General features: G+C 40.2%; 1 protein-coding gene across 1 annotated transcript in view; it reads left to right on the top strand.

The window, feature by feature from the left end:
• EXOC2 (exocyst complex component 2) overlaps nucleotides 1–14,674 on the top strand; it is a 222,857-nt gene that overhangs the window by 177,324 nt on the left and 30,859 nt on the right. Inside the window, exons 19-21 of the mRNA XM_088471721.1 lie at nucleotides 1,042–1,103; nucleotides 2,063–2,129; nucleotides 3,030–3,146. Coding sequence (XP_088327847.1) covers nucleotides 1,042–1,103; nucleotides 2,063–2,129; nucleotides 3,030–3,146 — 246 coding nt within the window. The remainder of the gene's footprint in view (nucleotides 1–1,041; nucleotides 1,104–2,062; nucleotides 2,130–3,029; nucleotides 3,147–14,674) is intronic.

The raw sequence follows: 14,674 nt of genomic DNA, 5'->3' as shown, positions 1-14,674 counted from the left end.
TATCTCCACAACCCTCGTCACTGAAATCAATTGGTTCCATCTCCAAACTAATTTACAAGTATTACTAATGTTATATTTGAAGTACCGATCTTCTGCCAGTGCTCCCTCTTTTGTTTTCTCACAAGACTTTGAAATCCATCTATATATATATTCATTAATTTATTCCCTCCTTTGTTTTCCCAATAAAAGTTCAATTTACTACATATGAAAAATAAAAAAGCCCTCATCATCAGTGCATGAACATTGCCATGGCAGTCAGTAAGTGTGCGGAACTCGTGCTTTTCGGACACTTTATTGCGGTGGTGGTCTCATGGACTATTGGTATACTGTATTTTCTACAAAATATGTCAGGATCCTAAAATTGACGTGCTCCAAAAGCCACCAGATTTTAATTTAATTGAGGTTTATACTGTACTTTTTTAAAAATTATTATGTTGATGCATTTTGGTGAGATTTTCTACACCCAGAAATAGGTTATGCAAGATATAACTTTATTTATAAGTAAATATGTGCTATAGGACTATAAAGTCTTAGTCCTATAAAGCAGAATTTGGCTACTTGGAAAAAGAAACGGAAACCCTTTGGGGCGCTCAATGAGAGGTAATAAGCTGCTGTGCAGAAGGGATATCAACCCCCTAGCTTGTAGAGCTAAAATGTAAATAAAGGACTAAACAGTGCTAAAATAATAATATAAAATAATAAATTATTTAATAAAATAAATTGTATATGTCTAAATATTAGGATGAAATGAACAGTTGTATTAAAATACAGTGCAGATCTGTGTAACATCACATGTTTTTATTATAATAAAAAACATTTATACATCATAAAAGTGCACTGATGGCAATAGAATTGTATAAAAGGATTGGAGGATTAGGATTAATATTTAATAGGTAAGAAAGTTTATATATACAGTATGTCTGATATTGAATGACAGCAGCTTTGTCAGAGACATGTGACTGGTTACTTATTTACATGCCTTCCTGTTATATCTGCCAAATGTTTATTTTTCTCCCCCTCATTGTGTTTCTTATTAAACAGGCCTTCATATCCACCCTTGAATATCTGAGCACCAAACCTGATGGAGATGGGGATACAAAGCAGTATGTTGTTTCATTAATTAATCTGCACACTGAAATGTAGCTTCATTTGCTTACATGTTCCCTCCGTATTGAGAAATGCCTGGTTTGTCACAAGCATAGGTGCTGGAACGGGGGGCAAGGGGGCGACTTACTCCCCCCAAACATTTGATAGGCACCACTGTGGAGCTGTGGCTGCGGCGGTCAGGGGCTGTGCTTTATAGCAATAGTCTGCAAGGGACCTGCACGGCACAGAGGGGGAGGAGGTGTAATGTGCTGTGTTTAAGTTAAAAGGCCGCACATTAAACCTTCTAGGAGCAGTGCAGGGGCCGTGCAGCCTATTTCTATCCGCTTCTCTAGTCCTTGCTTCATGCTGCTCCGGGGCCTATTTGCCTGCCGCCCAGCAACAGGTTTGTTGGTGGGAGCATGGGGGTTCGTCCCCACCAAAATTACATAATGCTCCTCCCCCAACATAAAATCATTTCGACACCACTGGTCACAACTGAAAAATACTATATGAAACTTTATATAGTGGCTGATCATTCTGATAATTGTATCTAATAATATATGTAAATGTCATGATGACACTGATTTAAGCAGAAATGTAAAAAAAAATTATTAAAATGAATGGTTGGAAAATTATATAAATGAACTACAAGCTATTTAAATTAATAAGTTTATTATTCAGATACTAGTTAAAACTAGAAAATCATTTTAAATGTATTCAGCATTTTTTTGTGATTAGTTATCTCCAGCAGCAGCCAACAGATTTACAGCAATTTGTAGGTTAGCTTCAAGACCAACATTTCTTTTCATTTGTACTGTATGGTTAAAAAGGTGATATTCTTGGAAAAATAAATGAATGGTTATGAGATCTGTATGCCCCCGCAGAAATTACTCTACAGTTTGTCTAAGTATTTAGTTCAAGAAATGTTACCAATCTTTTTTCCTACGAGTCTAACAATAACCTCTTTATTTCATAGCCTTTCAGTTGATGTTTCATCTCCTGATTTATTTGGCAGCTTTTATGAAGACCCCACAATATCCCTTGTAAGTTATTTTTTTTCACATCTGCTCATCATGTAATTTTGGTCTGATTAGTCATATATTGCTAAAGTACAGCAGGTGCAGAGTACTTATGGGAATAAGGTACAGAAGGTCAAATATGAGGCCCATAATAATAATTTGAGTTCAGGGACAAGGTGTCATTAAAAGATGCTCATCCCAGGTCTGTTTCTAACTGAATGTTTCTCTAAGGCAGTGCTAGGGCCTTCAGTCTTAAGGACCATGGTAAATGCCCACTACCCAATTGTCTCTCATCATAATCTCTTGTGAGAATGTGAGTAGGAAGATTTATAGGGGCCTATGTATCAAAGCTTGATGAGAGATAAAATTGTGAGATATAAGTCACCAACCAATCAGCTTCTAACTTACATTTTATAGGCTGTGTTTGAAAAATGACCGTTAGGAGCTGGTTGGTTAATTATTTTTCTCTCACAATTTTATCTGTCATCAAGCTATGCTAGATAGGCACCTGAATGCGTTCAACGAATGAAGAGACACGAGTTTTACAGTCCACTTAGAGAAACCCATTCCTTGTAATTCACACTTCTGACATCAGAATTGACTAATTATGACTAATACACTTTACTGTAACCATTTAATATGCCTGTATTAGGTGATTCTTTTATCCAGGTCTTGTTATTACTATACATACTGTTGCATGGAAACAAGTCAAGATTCAGTCATTGTGACTAACCACCAATAGTTAGGGTCCGATATTTTACATACTTTTGTTTGTACAGCTTTACCATCTAGACTTCTCCAATTAACTGCAATGCACAACTTGATGAATGTTGGTTACTCTATATAAGTTTTTATCCTTATAGTACTATAAGAGAAAAATGTGTGTGTTTAAATTATGTTCTTTATTTCTTATTCCAACATCAGGACAAAAAGCTCCTAATTGTTCTGAGCCATTGTCGCTATCTAGAACGACATACCCTGCTTAACATCGCTGAACATTTTGAGAAACATGGTTTCCAAGGAATAGAGAAGATAACGCAGGTATAGCACTTGTTGAATTGTTTCTGCTTTCCTGCATCTCTATACAAATCTTATGAAGAATACAGTATTTCATGTCCTAGCTATAATACACATTTTATACCACCTTAGTCTGCATATAAATTGCCATGGGTTGTTACATGCGTGCCAGCCATAAAGCCATGCAAAAATAACTTTTATAAAAACATGGAAAGTTGTTATCAGTTATTAACAAACCCACATTAGGTCTTATGTGAATTTGTCAATGTACTTTCAAGATGTGTGGAGGGATTTTACATCACCTAAAGTAGGATTTTGACACTTACCATTCTAGATTTAAAAAGCTATTCATATAGCTTTAAATATATGCGTTAACCCATTCAAACATACCTATAATACATAGATTTAGACTAACTACATTTTGAATGCACATGTGAAAAGGCTCAGAAACCAGTTGCTGTAATTCTGTGATACACAGTGTGGAAGATGAGAATAATACTTGTAATGCGCAGTATGGTGGATAAGAATGATACTTGTAATGCGCAGTATGGTGGATAAGAATGAAACTTGTAATGCGCAGTATGGTGGATAAGAATGATACTTGTAATGCACAGTATGGTGGATAAGAATGATACTTGTAATGCACAGTATGGTGGATCAGAATGATACTTGTAATGCGCAGTATGGTGGATAAGAATGATACTTGTAATGCACAGTATGGTGGATAAGAATGATATTTGTAATGCGCAGTATGGTGGATAAGAATGATACTTTTAATGCGCAGTATGGTGGATAAGAATGATACTTGTAATGCGCAGTATGGTGGATAAGAATGATACTTGTAATGCGCAGTATGGTGGATAAGAATGATACTAGTAATGCGCAGTATGGTGGATAAGAATGATACTTGTAATGCGCAGTATGGTGGATAAGAATGATACTTGTAATGCGCAGTATGGTGGATAAGAATGATACTTGTAATGCGCAGTATGGTGGATAAGAATGATACTAGTAATGCGCAGTATGGTGGATAAGAATGATACTTGTAATGCGCAGTATGGTGGATAAGAATGATACTTGTAATGCGCAGTATGGTGGATAAGAATGATACTTGTAATGCGCAGTATGGTGGATAAGAATGATACTTGTAATGCGCAGTATGGCGGATAAGAATAATACTTGTAATGCGCAGTATGGTGGATAAGAATGATACTTGTAATGCGCAGTATGGTGGATAAGAATGATACTTGTAATGCGCAGTATGCTGGATAAGAATGATACTTGTAATGCGCAGTATGCTGGATAAGAATGATACTTGTAATGCGCAGTATGGTGGATAAGAATGATACTTGTAATGCGCAGTATGGTGGATAAGAATAATACATGTGATATGCAGTGCAGAGGATAATAATTGTGATACTCAGTATAGAGGATTATTATAATAGTGTAGTTATGATGAGCAGTATTGAGGATAATAAGAGTACTTTTGATATGCAGTATAGGAACTTGTGATACGCATTATAGATGATAATCCTTGTGATATGTAGCATAGGATAGTTCTTGGAACGTGGTTTTAGAGCTGAGTGCACTCCCCTATTGCATACATTAGTTGTCTTTTATGTCCCTCTACATCTGTTACACATTCTGTATTGATACTGCAACACAGTATAATAAAGTGGCACTTAGAGATGTTTAAGTACAGAGAATCAATAGCTGAAAGGGTTTTTTATCGAATTGCATATTTAATTATTTCCATACATTATTGAATGAAATTCCCAGAATACAGAATCCCATAAAATAGCAGCTATCTCCACGCTAAGCAGACCAGTTCATTTGGTATTATAGAATTTAATTTAAATGAAGAAAGATTGTTATCTGCATTTCAATAACGTATCTAAACCATACAAAATGTTGCTCGAAAGTGCTTGTATGTACAAATGCACATATTTATCTGCATAATACATACATACAGTCAGGTGCATAAATATTGGGACATTGACAGAATTTTCATATTTTGGGCTCTATTCACCACCACAATGGCTTTGAAATTAAACAAACAAGATGTGCTTTAACTGCAGACTTTCAGATTTAATTTGAGGGTAATTACATCCAAATCAGGTGAACGGTGTAGGAATTACAACGGTTTCTATATGTGCCTCCCACTTTTTAAGGGGCCAAAAGTAATGGGACAAACTAAACAATCCTAAATCTAACTTTCACTTTTTAATACTTTGTTGCAAATCCTTTGCAGGCAATTACAGCTGAAGTCTGGAACGCATAGACATCACCAGACGCTGGGTTTCATCCCTGGTGGTGCTCTGCCAGGCCTCTACTGCAAATGTCTTCAGTTCCTGCTTGTTCTTGGGGCATTTTCCCTTCAGTTTTGTCTTCATCAAGTGAAATGCATGCTCAATCAGATTCAGGTCAGGGGATTGACTTGGCCATTGCATAACATTCCACTTTTTAGCCTTAAAAAACTCTTTGGTTGCTTTTGCAGTATGCTTCGGGTCATTGTCCGTCTGCACTGTGAAGCGCCGTCCAATGAGTTCTGAAGCATTTGACTGAATATGAGCATATAATATTGTCCGAAACACTTCAGAATTCATTCTGCTGCTTTTGTCAGCAGTCACATCATCAATAAATACAAGGGAACCAGTTCCATTGGCAGCCATACATGCCCACGCCATGACACCACCACCATGCTTCACTGATGAGGTGGTATGTTTTGGATCATGAGCAGTTCCCTTCCTTCTCCATACTCTTCTCTTCCCATCACTCTGGTACAAGTTGATCTTTGTCTCATCTGTCCATAGGATGTTGTTCCAGAACTGTAATGGCTTTTTTAGATGTTCTTTGGCAAACTCTAATCTGGTCTTCCTGTTTTTGAAGCTCACCAATGGTTTACATTTTGTGGTGAACCCTCTATATTCACTCTTGTGAAGTCTTCTCTTGATTGTTGACTTTGACACATTTACACCTACCTCCTGGAGAGTGTTCTTGATTTGGCCAACTGTTGTGAAGGGGTTTTTCTTCACCAGGGAAATAATTCTTCTGTCATCCACCACAGTTGTTTTCCGTGGTCTTCCGGGTCTTTTGGTGTTGCTGAGCTCTCGGTGCGTTCTTTCTTTTTAAGAATGTTCCAAACAGTTGATTTGGCCACACCTAATGTTTTTGCTATCTCTCTGTTGGGTTTGTTTAGATTTTTCAGCCTAATGATGGCTTGCTTCACTGATAGTGACAGCACTTTGGATCTCATATTGAGAGTCGACAGCAACTGATTCCAAATGCAAATGTCACACCTAGAATCAACTCCAGACCTTTTACCTGCTTAATTGATAATGAAATAACGAGGGAATAGCCCACAGCTGTCCATGAAATAGCTTTTGAGTTGATAGTCCCATTACTTTTGGCCTCTTAAAAAGTGGGAGGCACATATATAAACCGTTGTAATTCCTACACCGTTCACATGATTTGGATATAATTACCCTCAAATTAAATCTGAAAGTCTGCAGTTAAAGCACATCTTGTTTGTTTCATTTCAAAGCCATTGTTTTGGTGAATAGAGGCCAAAATATGAAAATTCTGTCCCAATATTTATGCACCTGACTGTAGGTGCTTGCCCACATGTTGCTTTTGGGAATCATAATCACTCGGATCTGCATTCCTACATAGTAAGGTACTATGCGGAAATACAATACACATGGGGGAAAGTCTTGACTGCTATTAATTTAGGAACAGCTTCTGTGTCCAGCTTAATTTATGTCTTAATAAGCCATGAGGTCTATGGCCCTCATTCAGACCCAGTCGTAAGTGCTGAGCACTCGCAACCGGGTCGATGTTTAGGCCCTGCGCACATGCAGCGGCCGCACTGCGCGTGCGCAAGCCCCGGAGTGAGAAAGAAATTCTCTCGCTCCGGAGCTCACTACAAAAGGGCCGGCTGTCGATGTTGATCGACAGCTCGGCCCGTTTTGTAGGCGTGGCGGGGGGGTGGTTTCACAAATGGAGGCATTCCTTAAGGAACGCCTGCAGTTTTGTGGGCGGCCGCACTGACATCAGCAGTGATGTCAGTGGGGAGCTTCCTGCTCGATCAGAGCAGGAAGCTCCCTGGGGCTTGCAGTTGCCGAGACCCAACCTTAGAGTCTTGTCGCAAGCCCCGATGGTCGCGATGGTCTTGACCATCGCGACCATCAACCTGGTCGGGTGCTAAAGCTGTGGGTGGTAACCCACAGCTTAGCTAGCGACCAGGTGGCCGCACTTAAAAATACAAGCGACCGCCCTCATTCAGAACGAGCGCTCACTTCTTGCGAGCGCCTCTGAATGAGGGCCTATGTGTGTTCTTTATATATAAAGAATTGCGCATATAAGTGTGCTTTACAAAGTCTTATTTCTATCCACTCCTTGAATTTCTGTTAAGCAACATGTGTATATTGTTTTTTGAAGAAATTTTATTTAAATTTGCAATGAGGAACAATAGTCGTAAGGTCAGTGAGACCCAGCAAAAATAGAGTGTACAATACACCAATTATGCACAGCAAAAGATTCAATGTTTCAATAACCATAGTCAAAGTGTAACCCAGGTTACGGGTTAGAGCAGTTGTTCTCAAACTCTGTCTTCAGGACTCCACACAGATCACATTTTCCAGGTCTCCCAGCAGGTGCACAGGTTTATTTATTACTCACTGACACATTTTAAAAGATCCGCAGGTGGGGGCATGGCCTAGCAGCCGAGCCGAGCAGACATGTGTTGCCTGAGCTCCTGTCTGGCATCTGCAGAGCATCGTTTTTTTGGCCCCCTCCTCGGTACACAGAGCCTCTGGTTGTTTTGGGGTGCGGGCATTGGTGCCTGCCCGTGTTGGAGACCGCTGACACAGATTCGGGGGTCGCGTTCTGCCTCCCCACAGCCTGCGGCCTGTCCGGCCTGGAGAAGCCACAGCCTCCGTTACTTACCTGCTCCGGAGCGGAACCCCGGTGTCCCCATGTGACCGGAGCTCCGTCCAATGCTTGCCCCTGGATGCGGTGCCCGATCACTGACTGCAGAGCCTCCTAGCTCCCTGATGCAGCTCTCACCTCCTCCCGCATCGCTGATGGTCTCCCGAGGATCTGTACCCGGCCGGAGCTGCCGCTTACCTCTGCCCACGTGACCGCCTCTCCTCGCTGCCGGACACTGCGACTGGATGCCGGCCTTCAGCCACTTCTGTGCCCTGTGGGTAGACAGTCCCGGTTGGCTGGACGGATCTCTTCAGCGCCAGTCTTTCACTCTGCTGACGGCCTTGCAGGAGCAACAAGTCCGGGTAAGAGCTGGCAGCCATTGGGGGGCGTGGCCTGGACAGCTATATGATCAGAAGTGTAGCTCCACAGCTCTGCTATTCCAGAGCTCCTAACTGCTATTTATAGGCTTGCTCCCTGTATCTCTACCCTCCTGGTGCTGGCATACATCCCATCACTCACCTGCTATTCCTGAGTGGCTGCATTAAGAGTGAGAAGCCCGTTTCCCTGCACCCCCTCCTGTATGAGTGGTATAAGATCATTTCTGGAGAAGTTGATAAACAACCTATTGCAGTTTATGATATCTCCCTACCAGATGCATGAGGAAGCTCTATTTCAATACACCATGATTGTATAGTGCTAACTGTGCAGATGTTATTCTCCTGAGCTATTTTGCTCTCTCTCACAGCATGCTTCCCTTTTAGGGATGAAGACACCCTCACCCATGCAGTAAACTGCCGGAACTATCTACCACATCACTACCAAGTGCTATATATTTTCTATTACCCTCTCTAGCATTTAATATTATTACATTCCCTATTGCAATGCCGCCTAAACGTGAAGGGAAAGCACAGCGGTTACCGTCACTGGTCCAATTTTCAAATCCATCCTCAAATAAACAGAAGGCATCCTTTTCTACATTACTGAAGTCCGCCACGACTCCTGTCGCTTAACTTTCTAAAAGCTCCATGTCACCAGCTGACTTGGGTCTAGACATAAATTTCTCGGCTCCTCTAACCACTCAATCGATGTTCCAAATGTTCACAGCATTCCGCACTGATATTCTAGCTGGAGTGGAAACCTTTGGATCAATCACTTAGAACTGAAATCATGGGTTTGGGCAGCCTTACCGATCATTTGGAAGGAAAGATGAGTGAATTGGTCTCCTCTCATAATGACCTTCTTACTGCGCATTCTGAGTTACAATCTGAACTATCCTCAATCCGCGATAAAATGGCTTACCTAGAGGACATATCGAGATAGAATAACATCAAGATACGTGGTATTCCTAACTCAGTTGCCCCTGCGGAACTACAAAAATATGTGACCAAGTTATTTCAAAAACTCCTTCCTTCGGCCTCTACACAAGACCTACTCATTAAACGAGTTCATCGGCTACCTAAGCCAAGAGTGGGGTACAATGTCTTACCTAGGGACACCCTATTGAGGATTCACCTCTTCCACATTAAATAACTCATTCTAAAGGCGGCTAGACAAGCAGAAGGTTCTGACAATCTGGGGGCTCTTCCTGGATTTATCGGCTCACACATTGGCCAAGAGACGTTCGTTTCACGCCAGCACTTCGAGATTGCCTAGCGCTGGGGATTTACGGTTAAAATTGCTAGTACATTATGAATCATCTTCATATGTAATTTCTTCAGTGGATGCTGGTGTTAAATTACTGGCAGAATGGGACAATACCTATCAATCCAGGCACATCTCGATCCTCAAAGTGCTCCACCTGATTGACCTGGTGCATGTGAGAATGTTATATTTTCCGATGTTTCGATAAATACAGATTCCCTGACGATGCTAGTGCTTTATTAGATTTGTCATATCTCAATTTTAGGTTCTCAATAGAGATGTACCTGCTTCTTGTTTATAGGATGGAGGTTCCCAATATCTACCACCCTAGTCTGCAGGGAAGTTCATTAATTTTAAGAAGTAATTTGTATTTAAATGTTCTATAAACTAGATGTTTATTTCTCAATTAAAGGTAGTGATTATGTTACTGTTCTCTACACTGGGATTTTTAGGTTTGATATAAGTAGCAATGTCAGTGCATCCCAGTATTTGTTCTTTAGTTTATGTTTCGGTAGCTGCATGGGTGGGTGGCTGTTATACTGGGCCACTTCCCCAATGTTTTTTGTATTGCCTTTATATTTTATTTTGCGGCAAACACTCTAGCCCTGATTTCTGGGCTAATTCTGTTCATTCCCTTTTGTGTTATGTATTCCTTGATGTTTTTTTGCTTTCTCCTTGCCCTTTCCATCTTTGTTAATGTTAAGGAATCTAGATATGCTGCTATTTACAGATTTTCTCTACCTCCAAATGGTTGCATTTTTTTAATTGAATACTCATGGGCTTAATTCTCCCAATAAGAGAAGACTGACCCTGGCTACATTTCATAAGGAGAAGACGAAGGTGTTGGCCCTACAGGAGACACATTTTTCTTCAATAGCACCCTCTGTGATTTCTGATTCTAGATACCAAACCGCCTATTATGCTAACGGTCCTTTTAAGCGTAATGGGGTAGCTGTCCTATTCCATCGCGCGATACAATTTGAACTTTCCTGCAAGATAACAGACAGAGATGGCAGATATTTGATTTTAGTTGGGAAATTAGATGATAGAGAAATTATTTTGATTTCTCTGTATGCACCTAACACGAGACATATACTTTTTTTAAGGAAGATGTTGGAGGCCCTGTCAAATATTCAAAAAGGTAGCTTAGTGATCATGGGTGACTTCAATCTAGTTCCAGATGTTAAACTAGACAAATCAAATGTAGTGAGATCTACAGGAACAGGCCCAGACCCTTCCTTTACCTTACGTAATCTATTGACTGAATTCGATCTATACAATGTATGGTGAATTCAGTCCCCGAGGGTTAGAGATTTTACATATTTTTCGCATGTTCAGAATTCCTACTCTCAGATAGATCTAATTCTATTAGATAAATCAACACTACAAAATACATGACAGTCCAAAATTGTCCCTGTGGTCTGGTCTGATCATGCAGCTGTGACATGGACGTGGGATTACGGTTGCTCTCAGTTTCCCCCTAGACAGTGGAGATTCCCTGAGTACCTGTTGCAATCCCCTGAAGCTTCCAACCCTCTGCTGGATGCTTTCTCCACATATAAGGCCACTAACTCCCCAGAAGACACATCAATTTCTGTATATTAGTGTGCTTTAAAGGCAGTACTGAGAGGGGTGGCTATTCAAACAGGTTCTAGATTATGTAAACAATGCCTCCAGAAACAGTCTGATTTAGAAAAGAGGCTGGCACAGGTAGAATCTCTAAATCGGGCCCGTCCATCTCGTCTCCTTAAGAGAAAATTGGTATCTATAAGAAATCAACTCCAAAAATTGTTTATGAACCGTATGAAAAGTGCTTTGTCTAAACTGCAACAGAAATTCTATAACTTAGGCAACAAATCAGGTAGTTTTTTAGCTCGTAAATTGCATTTACATCACACAAGGAATAGAATAAAGGCCATTATCACTCCAGACGGACAGATTGCTTAACCCCTCGTCCATAGCAGACGCATTTGCCGATTACTATAGAAAACTGTATAATCTATGCAGTGATCTTAATACCCCTCAACCCACGCATGAACTTATCTTCTCATTTCTGGAAAAACATCATCTCCCCAAATTGACAGCTGAGGAGTTAGTCTCTTAACGCCCCGTGGTCTGAAAGAGAGGTACTAGATGTTATTAGGACACTCTCTTTGGGTAAAGCACCCGGCCCAGATGGATTCACGAACTCTTTTTACAAACATTTTTCACATGAAGTTGCCTCTACCCTCGCCACTCTTTTTAATTCAGCCACTAGACAAGGGTCCCAACCTGAGATGTTGGAGGCCCAGATTATCACTATCCCTAAACCTGGAAAAGATTCCTCTTTATGTCAGAATTACAGACCAATTGCCCTACTCAATTCTGATATGAAGATCTTCTCTAAATTAATTGCTAACCGCCTCTCTCCACTTGTTCCCCAACTCATACATCCTGATCAGGTGGGTTTTGTTAGGGGACGACAGGCTGCAGATAATACACAAAGGTTTTTTGATTTGGCTGAACTGTTAGTTAAAAGGAAACAAGAATCTCTTTTACTTTCCCTAGATGCCGAAAAGGCGTTTGATCGACTACATTGCAAATTCCTTACCTCTACATTAACAAAGTTCGGTTGTCAAGGAGAAATACTCTCCTCTATAGCGGCCTTATTTAGCAATCCAACTGCTAAAGTATTGAGCAATGGTTTCTTGTCCTCCCCGTTTGCTATTTCAAAAGGCGACAGGGCTGCCCCCTTTCGCCTTTAACCTTTCACCTTTAATGTACAGTATGTGTTGGCCATTGAGCCCTTCGCTTCTTCTATCAGAGATTTGTTATGTTTTCCAGGGATTGCAGTAGCGTCCATGCTGCACAAACTATGTTTATTTGCCGATGACGTTTTACTATTTGTTACCAGCCCGGAGACCCCTCTGCCTGCCCTACATGAAGTTATAGATAGATATAGCAGTGCGTCTTTCTATAAATTAAACACCTCCAAGACAGAGGCATTACCCTTTTTCTATCCCCCAGAAGACACTTGCCTATTTTCAAAATACTTATAAATATCAATGGAAGAAAGAATCCCTCATATACCTTGGTATCCATATTCCAAATAATGGTTCCAATTTTGCTGAGATTAATTTCTCTCCCATTATAATACACATTGCTGGTCTTTTAAAAAGTTGGATCGGCTTTGAGGTCTCTTGGCTGGGCAGGTTGCCAGCATTTAAGATGATGGTACTACCCAAGTTAATGTATCTGTTCCGCACAATCCCTTATATGGTTCCACAGCGCTATATAGCCCAAATACATAAACTTATATTAAAGTATATATGGAAGGGAAAGACTCAACGAATTGCTTCTAGCCGTTTAACATGTCACAAACACCAGGGTTGCCTAGATGTCCTAGATCTTTTGGCATATCACCATGCATGCTTGGTGGCCCAGATCAGCGATTGGGCGCTTCCTAGCAATTTGATGCCATGGGTTGATTTGGAGAGAGCTTTGTTTCCTCACTTCCCCCTGACAGAAACGATCTGGACCCCTAAGCAACTTTGGCCAAATTTGTCAGAATCACCTAGAGCAAATATTAGGCTCCCTTAAAGCGTGGGATGCCACTATAGGAACTTCACAATGTATGATTTTACCCACACCTAATCTCTCTCTTGGCTCTTTCCCGTTTAATCCCATACTTGTGTATTACAATATGGCGCTCTAGTGGTATAAACACAATTGCAGAAGTACTTAATAACAAGTCTGTGTCCCTTTTTATATTTACAGACACAGTATAATTTACCCACAAGTGAATTTTTTACTTACTTACGTATTAACCATTGGATCTCTGCTATGTTTCAAATCAATGGTTCTTTAGCTCTGCCCCCTTCTATTTTAGCTAAAATGACATCTGATAATGCTTGAGGGGCTATTAGATTTTAGTTTTCCTTATATATAGAGGACAAGACCCCTACTAAATTTTCTGCACAATTACAATGGGAAACGGATTTAAAGATTACATTCACCACCCCAACAGTGGGAAGGAATCTATTTAACAGCTCACCGTTTCTCTAAATGCTCTAACCATATGGAGATGCAATTCAAGTTGCTACACAGGTTGTATTTTGCACCGACTAGGCTACACAAGATATGGCCATCCCAGTCAAAATTCTGTTGGCGGAACTGTTCGGAGCAGGGAGATATATTCCATATATTTTGGAATTGTCCAAAAATCCAAAATCTCTGGCATTAAGTATTTGCATTAGCATGTAAAGTTCTTAATACCCAGTTTCAAGAGTCCCCTACTATAGCTCTATTTCATATTTATCCCACAGAGATGTCCACCTCAGACAAATATATATATTTTAGGTCATATTTTGATTGCCACTAGAGCGACTATTGCACAAAATTGGTAAAGCCCATCTCTCCCGTCCCTGCATAAAATCTTGGGTAAAATTCAATATGCTTTCCAAATGGAGACTTTAGGTATTCCATTCTCCTCTGCGGCCTCCTCCCCATTGGTAAAATGGTCTAAATGGCACGAATTTGTCACAGATGGTGAGGGCGCCGCACTGCTCCTTGAGGCTAATTGATCTTTATCTATGAGCTGGCCTTTATTGAGGTTGATGTTATTGTGTCCCGGATACTTTATTTTCTAGTACACTGAGTAAATTGAGAGTTTGTTGTTATATGTATTTATATCTGTATTTCTATGTAATATTGTGTTTATGATATGTGGGTTCTTTTGTATTTTTCTCAAATTATTGTAATTAAGATGTTTATTATATTGACAGCAATGTCTGATTCCTTCCCCCTCCCCCTCCCTCATATTTCCCCCCTTTTTTTTTTTTTTTTTTCCTTTCCATGTTGTTGTTAATGGAGCAAAACTTTATGAAAACTATTGATGATAAAAAAAAAAAAAAAAAGATCCACAGGTGGAGATAATTATGTAACTTGTGATTCTGTGAGGAGATCTGGAAAACATGCACTGTTTATGGTCCTAAGGACCGAGT

Source organism: Taudactylus pleione, unplaced genomic scaffold, assembly GCF_031769625.1.
Source record: "Taudactylus pleione unplaced genomic scaffold, aTauple2 ptg000116l, whole genome shotgun sequence".
NCBI classification, from domain to species: domain Eukaryota; kingdom Metazoa; phylum Chordata; class Amphibia; order Anura; family Myobatrachidae; genus Taudactylus; species Taudactylus pleione.
This window is presented reverse-complemented; position numbering and strand designations above follow the sequence as displayed.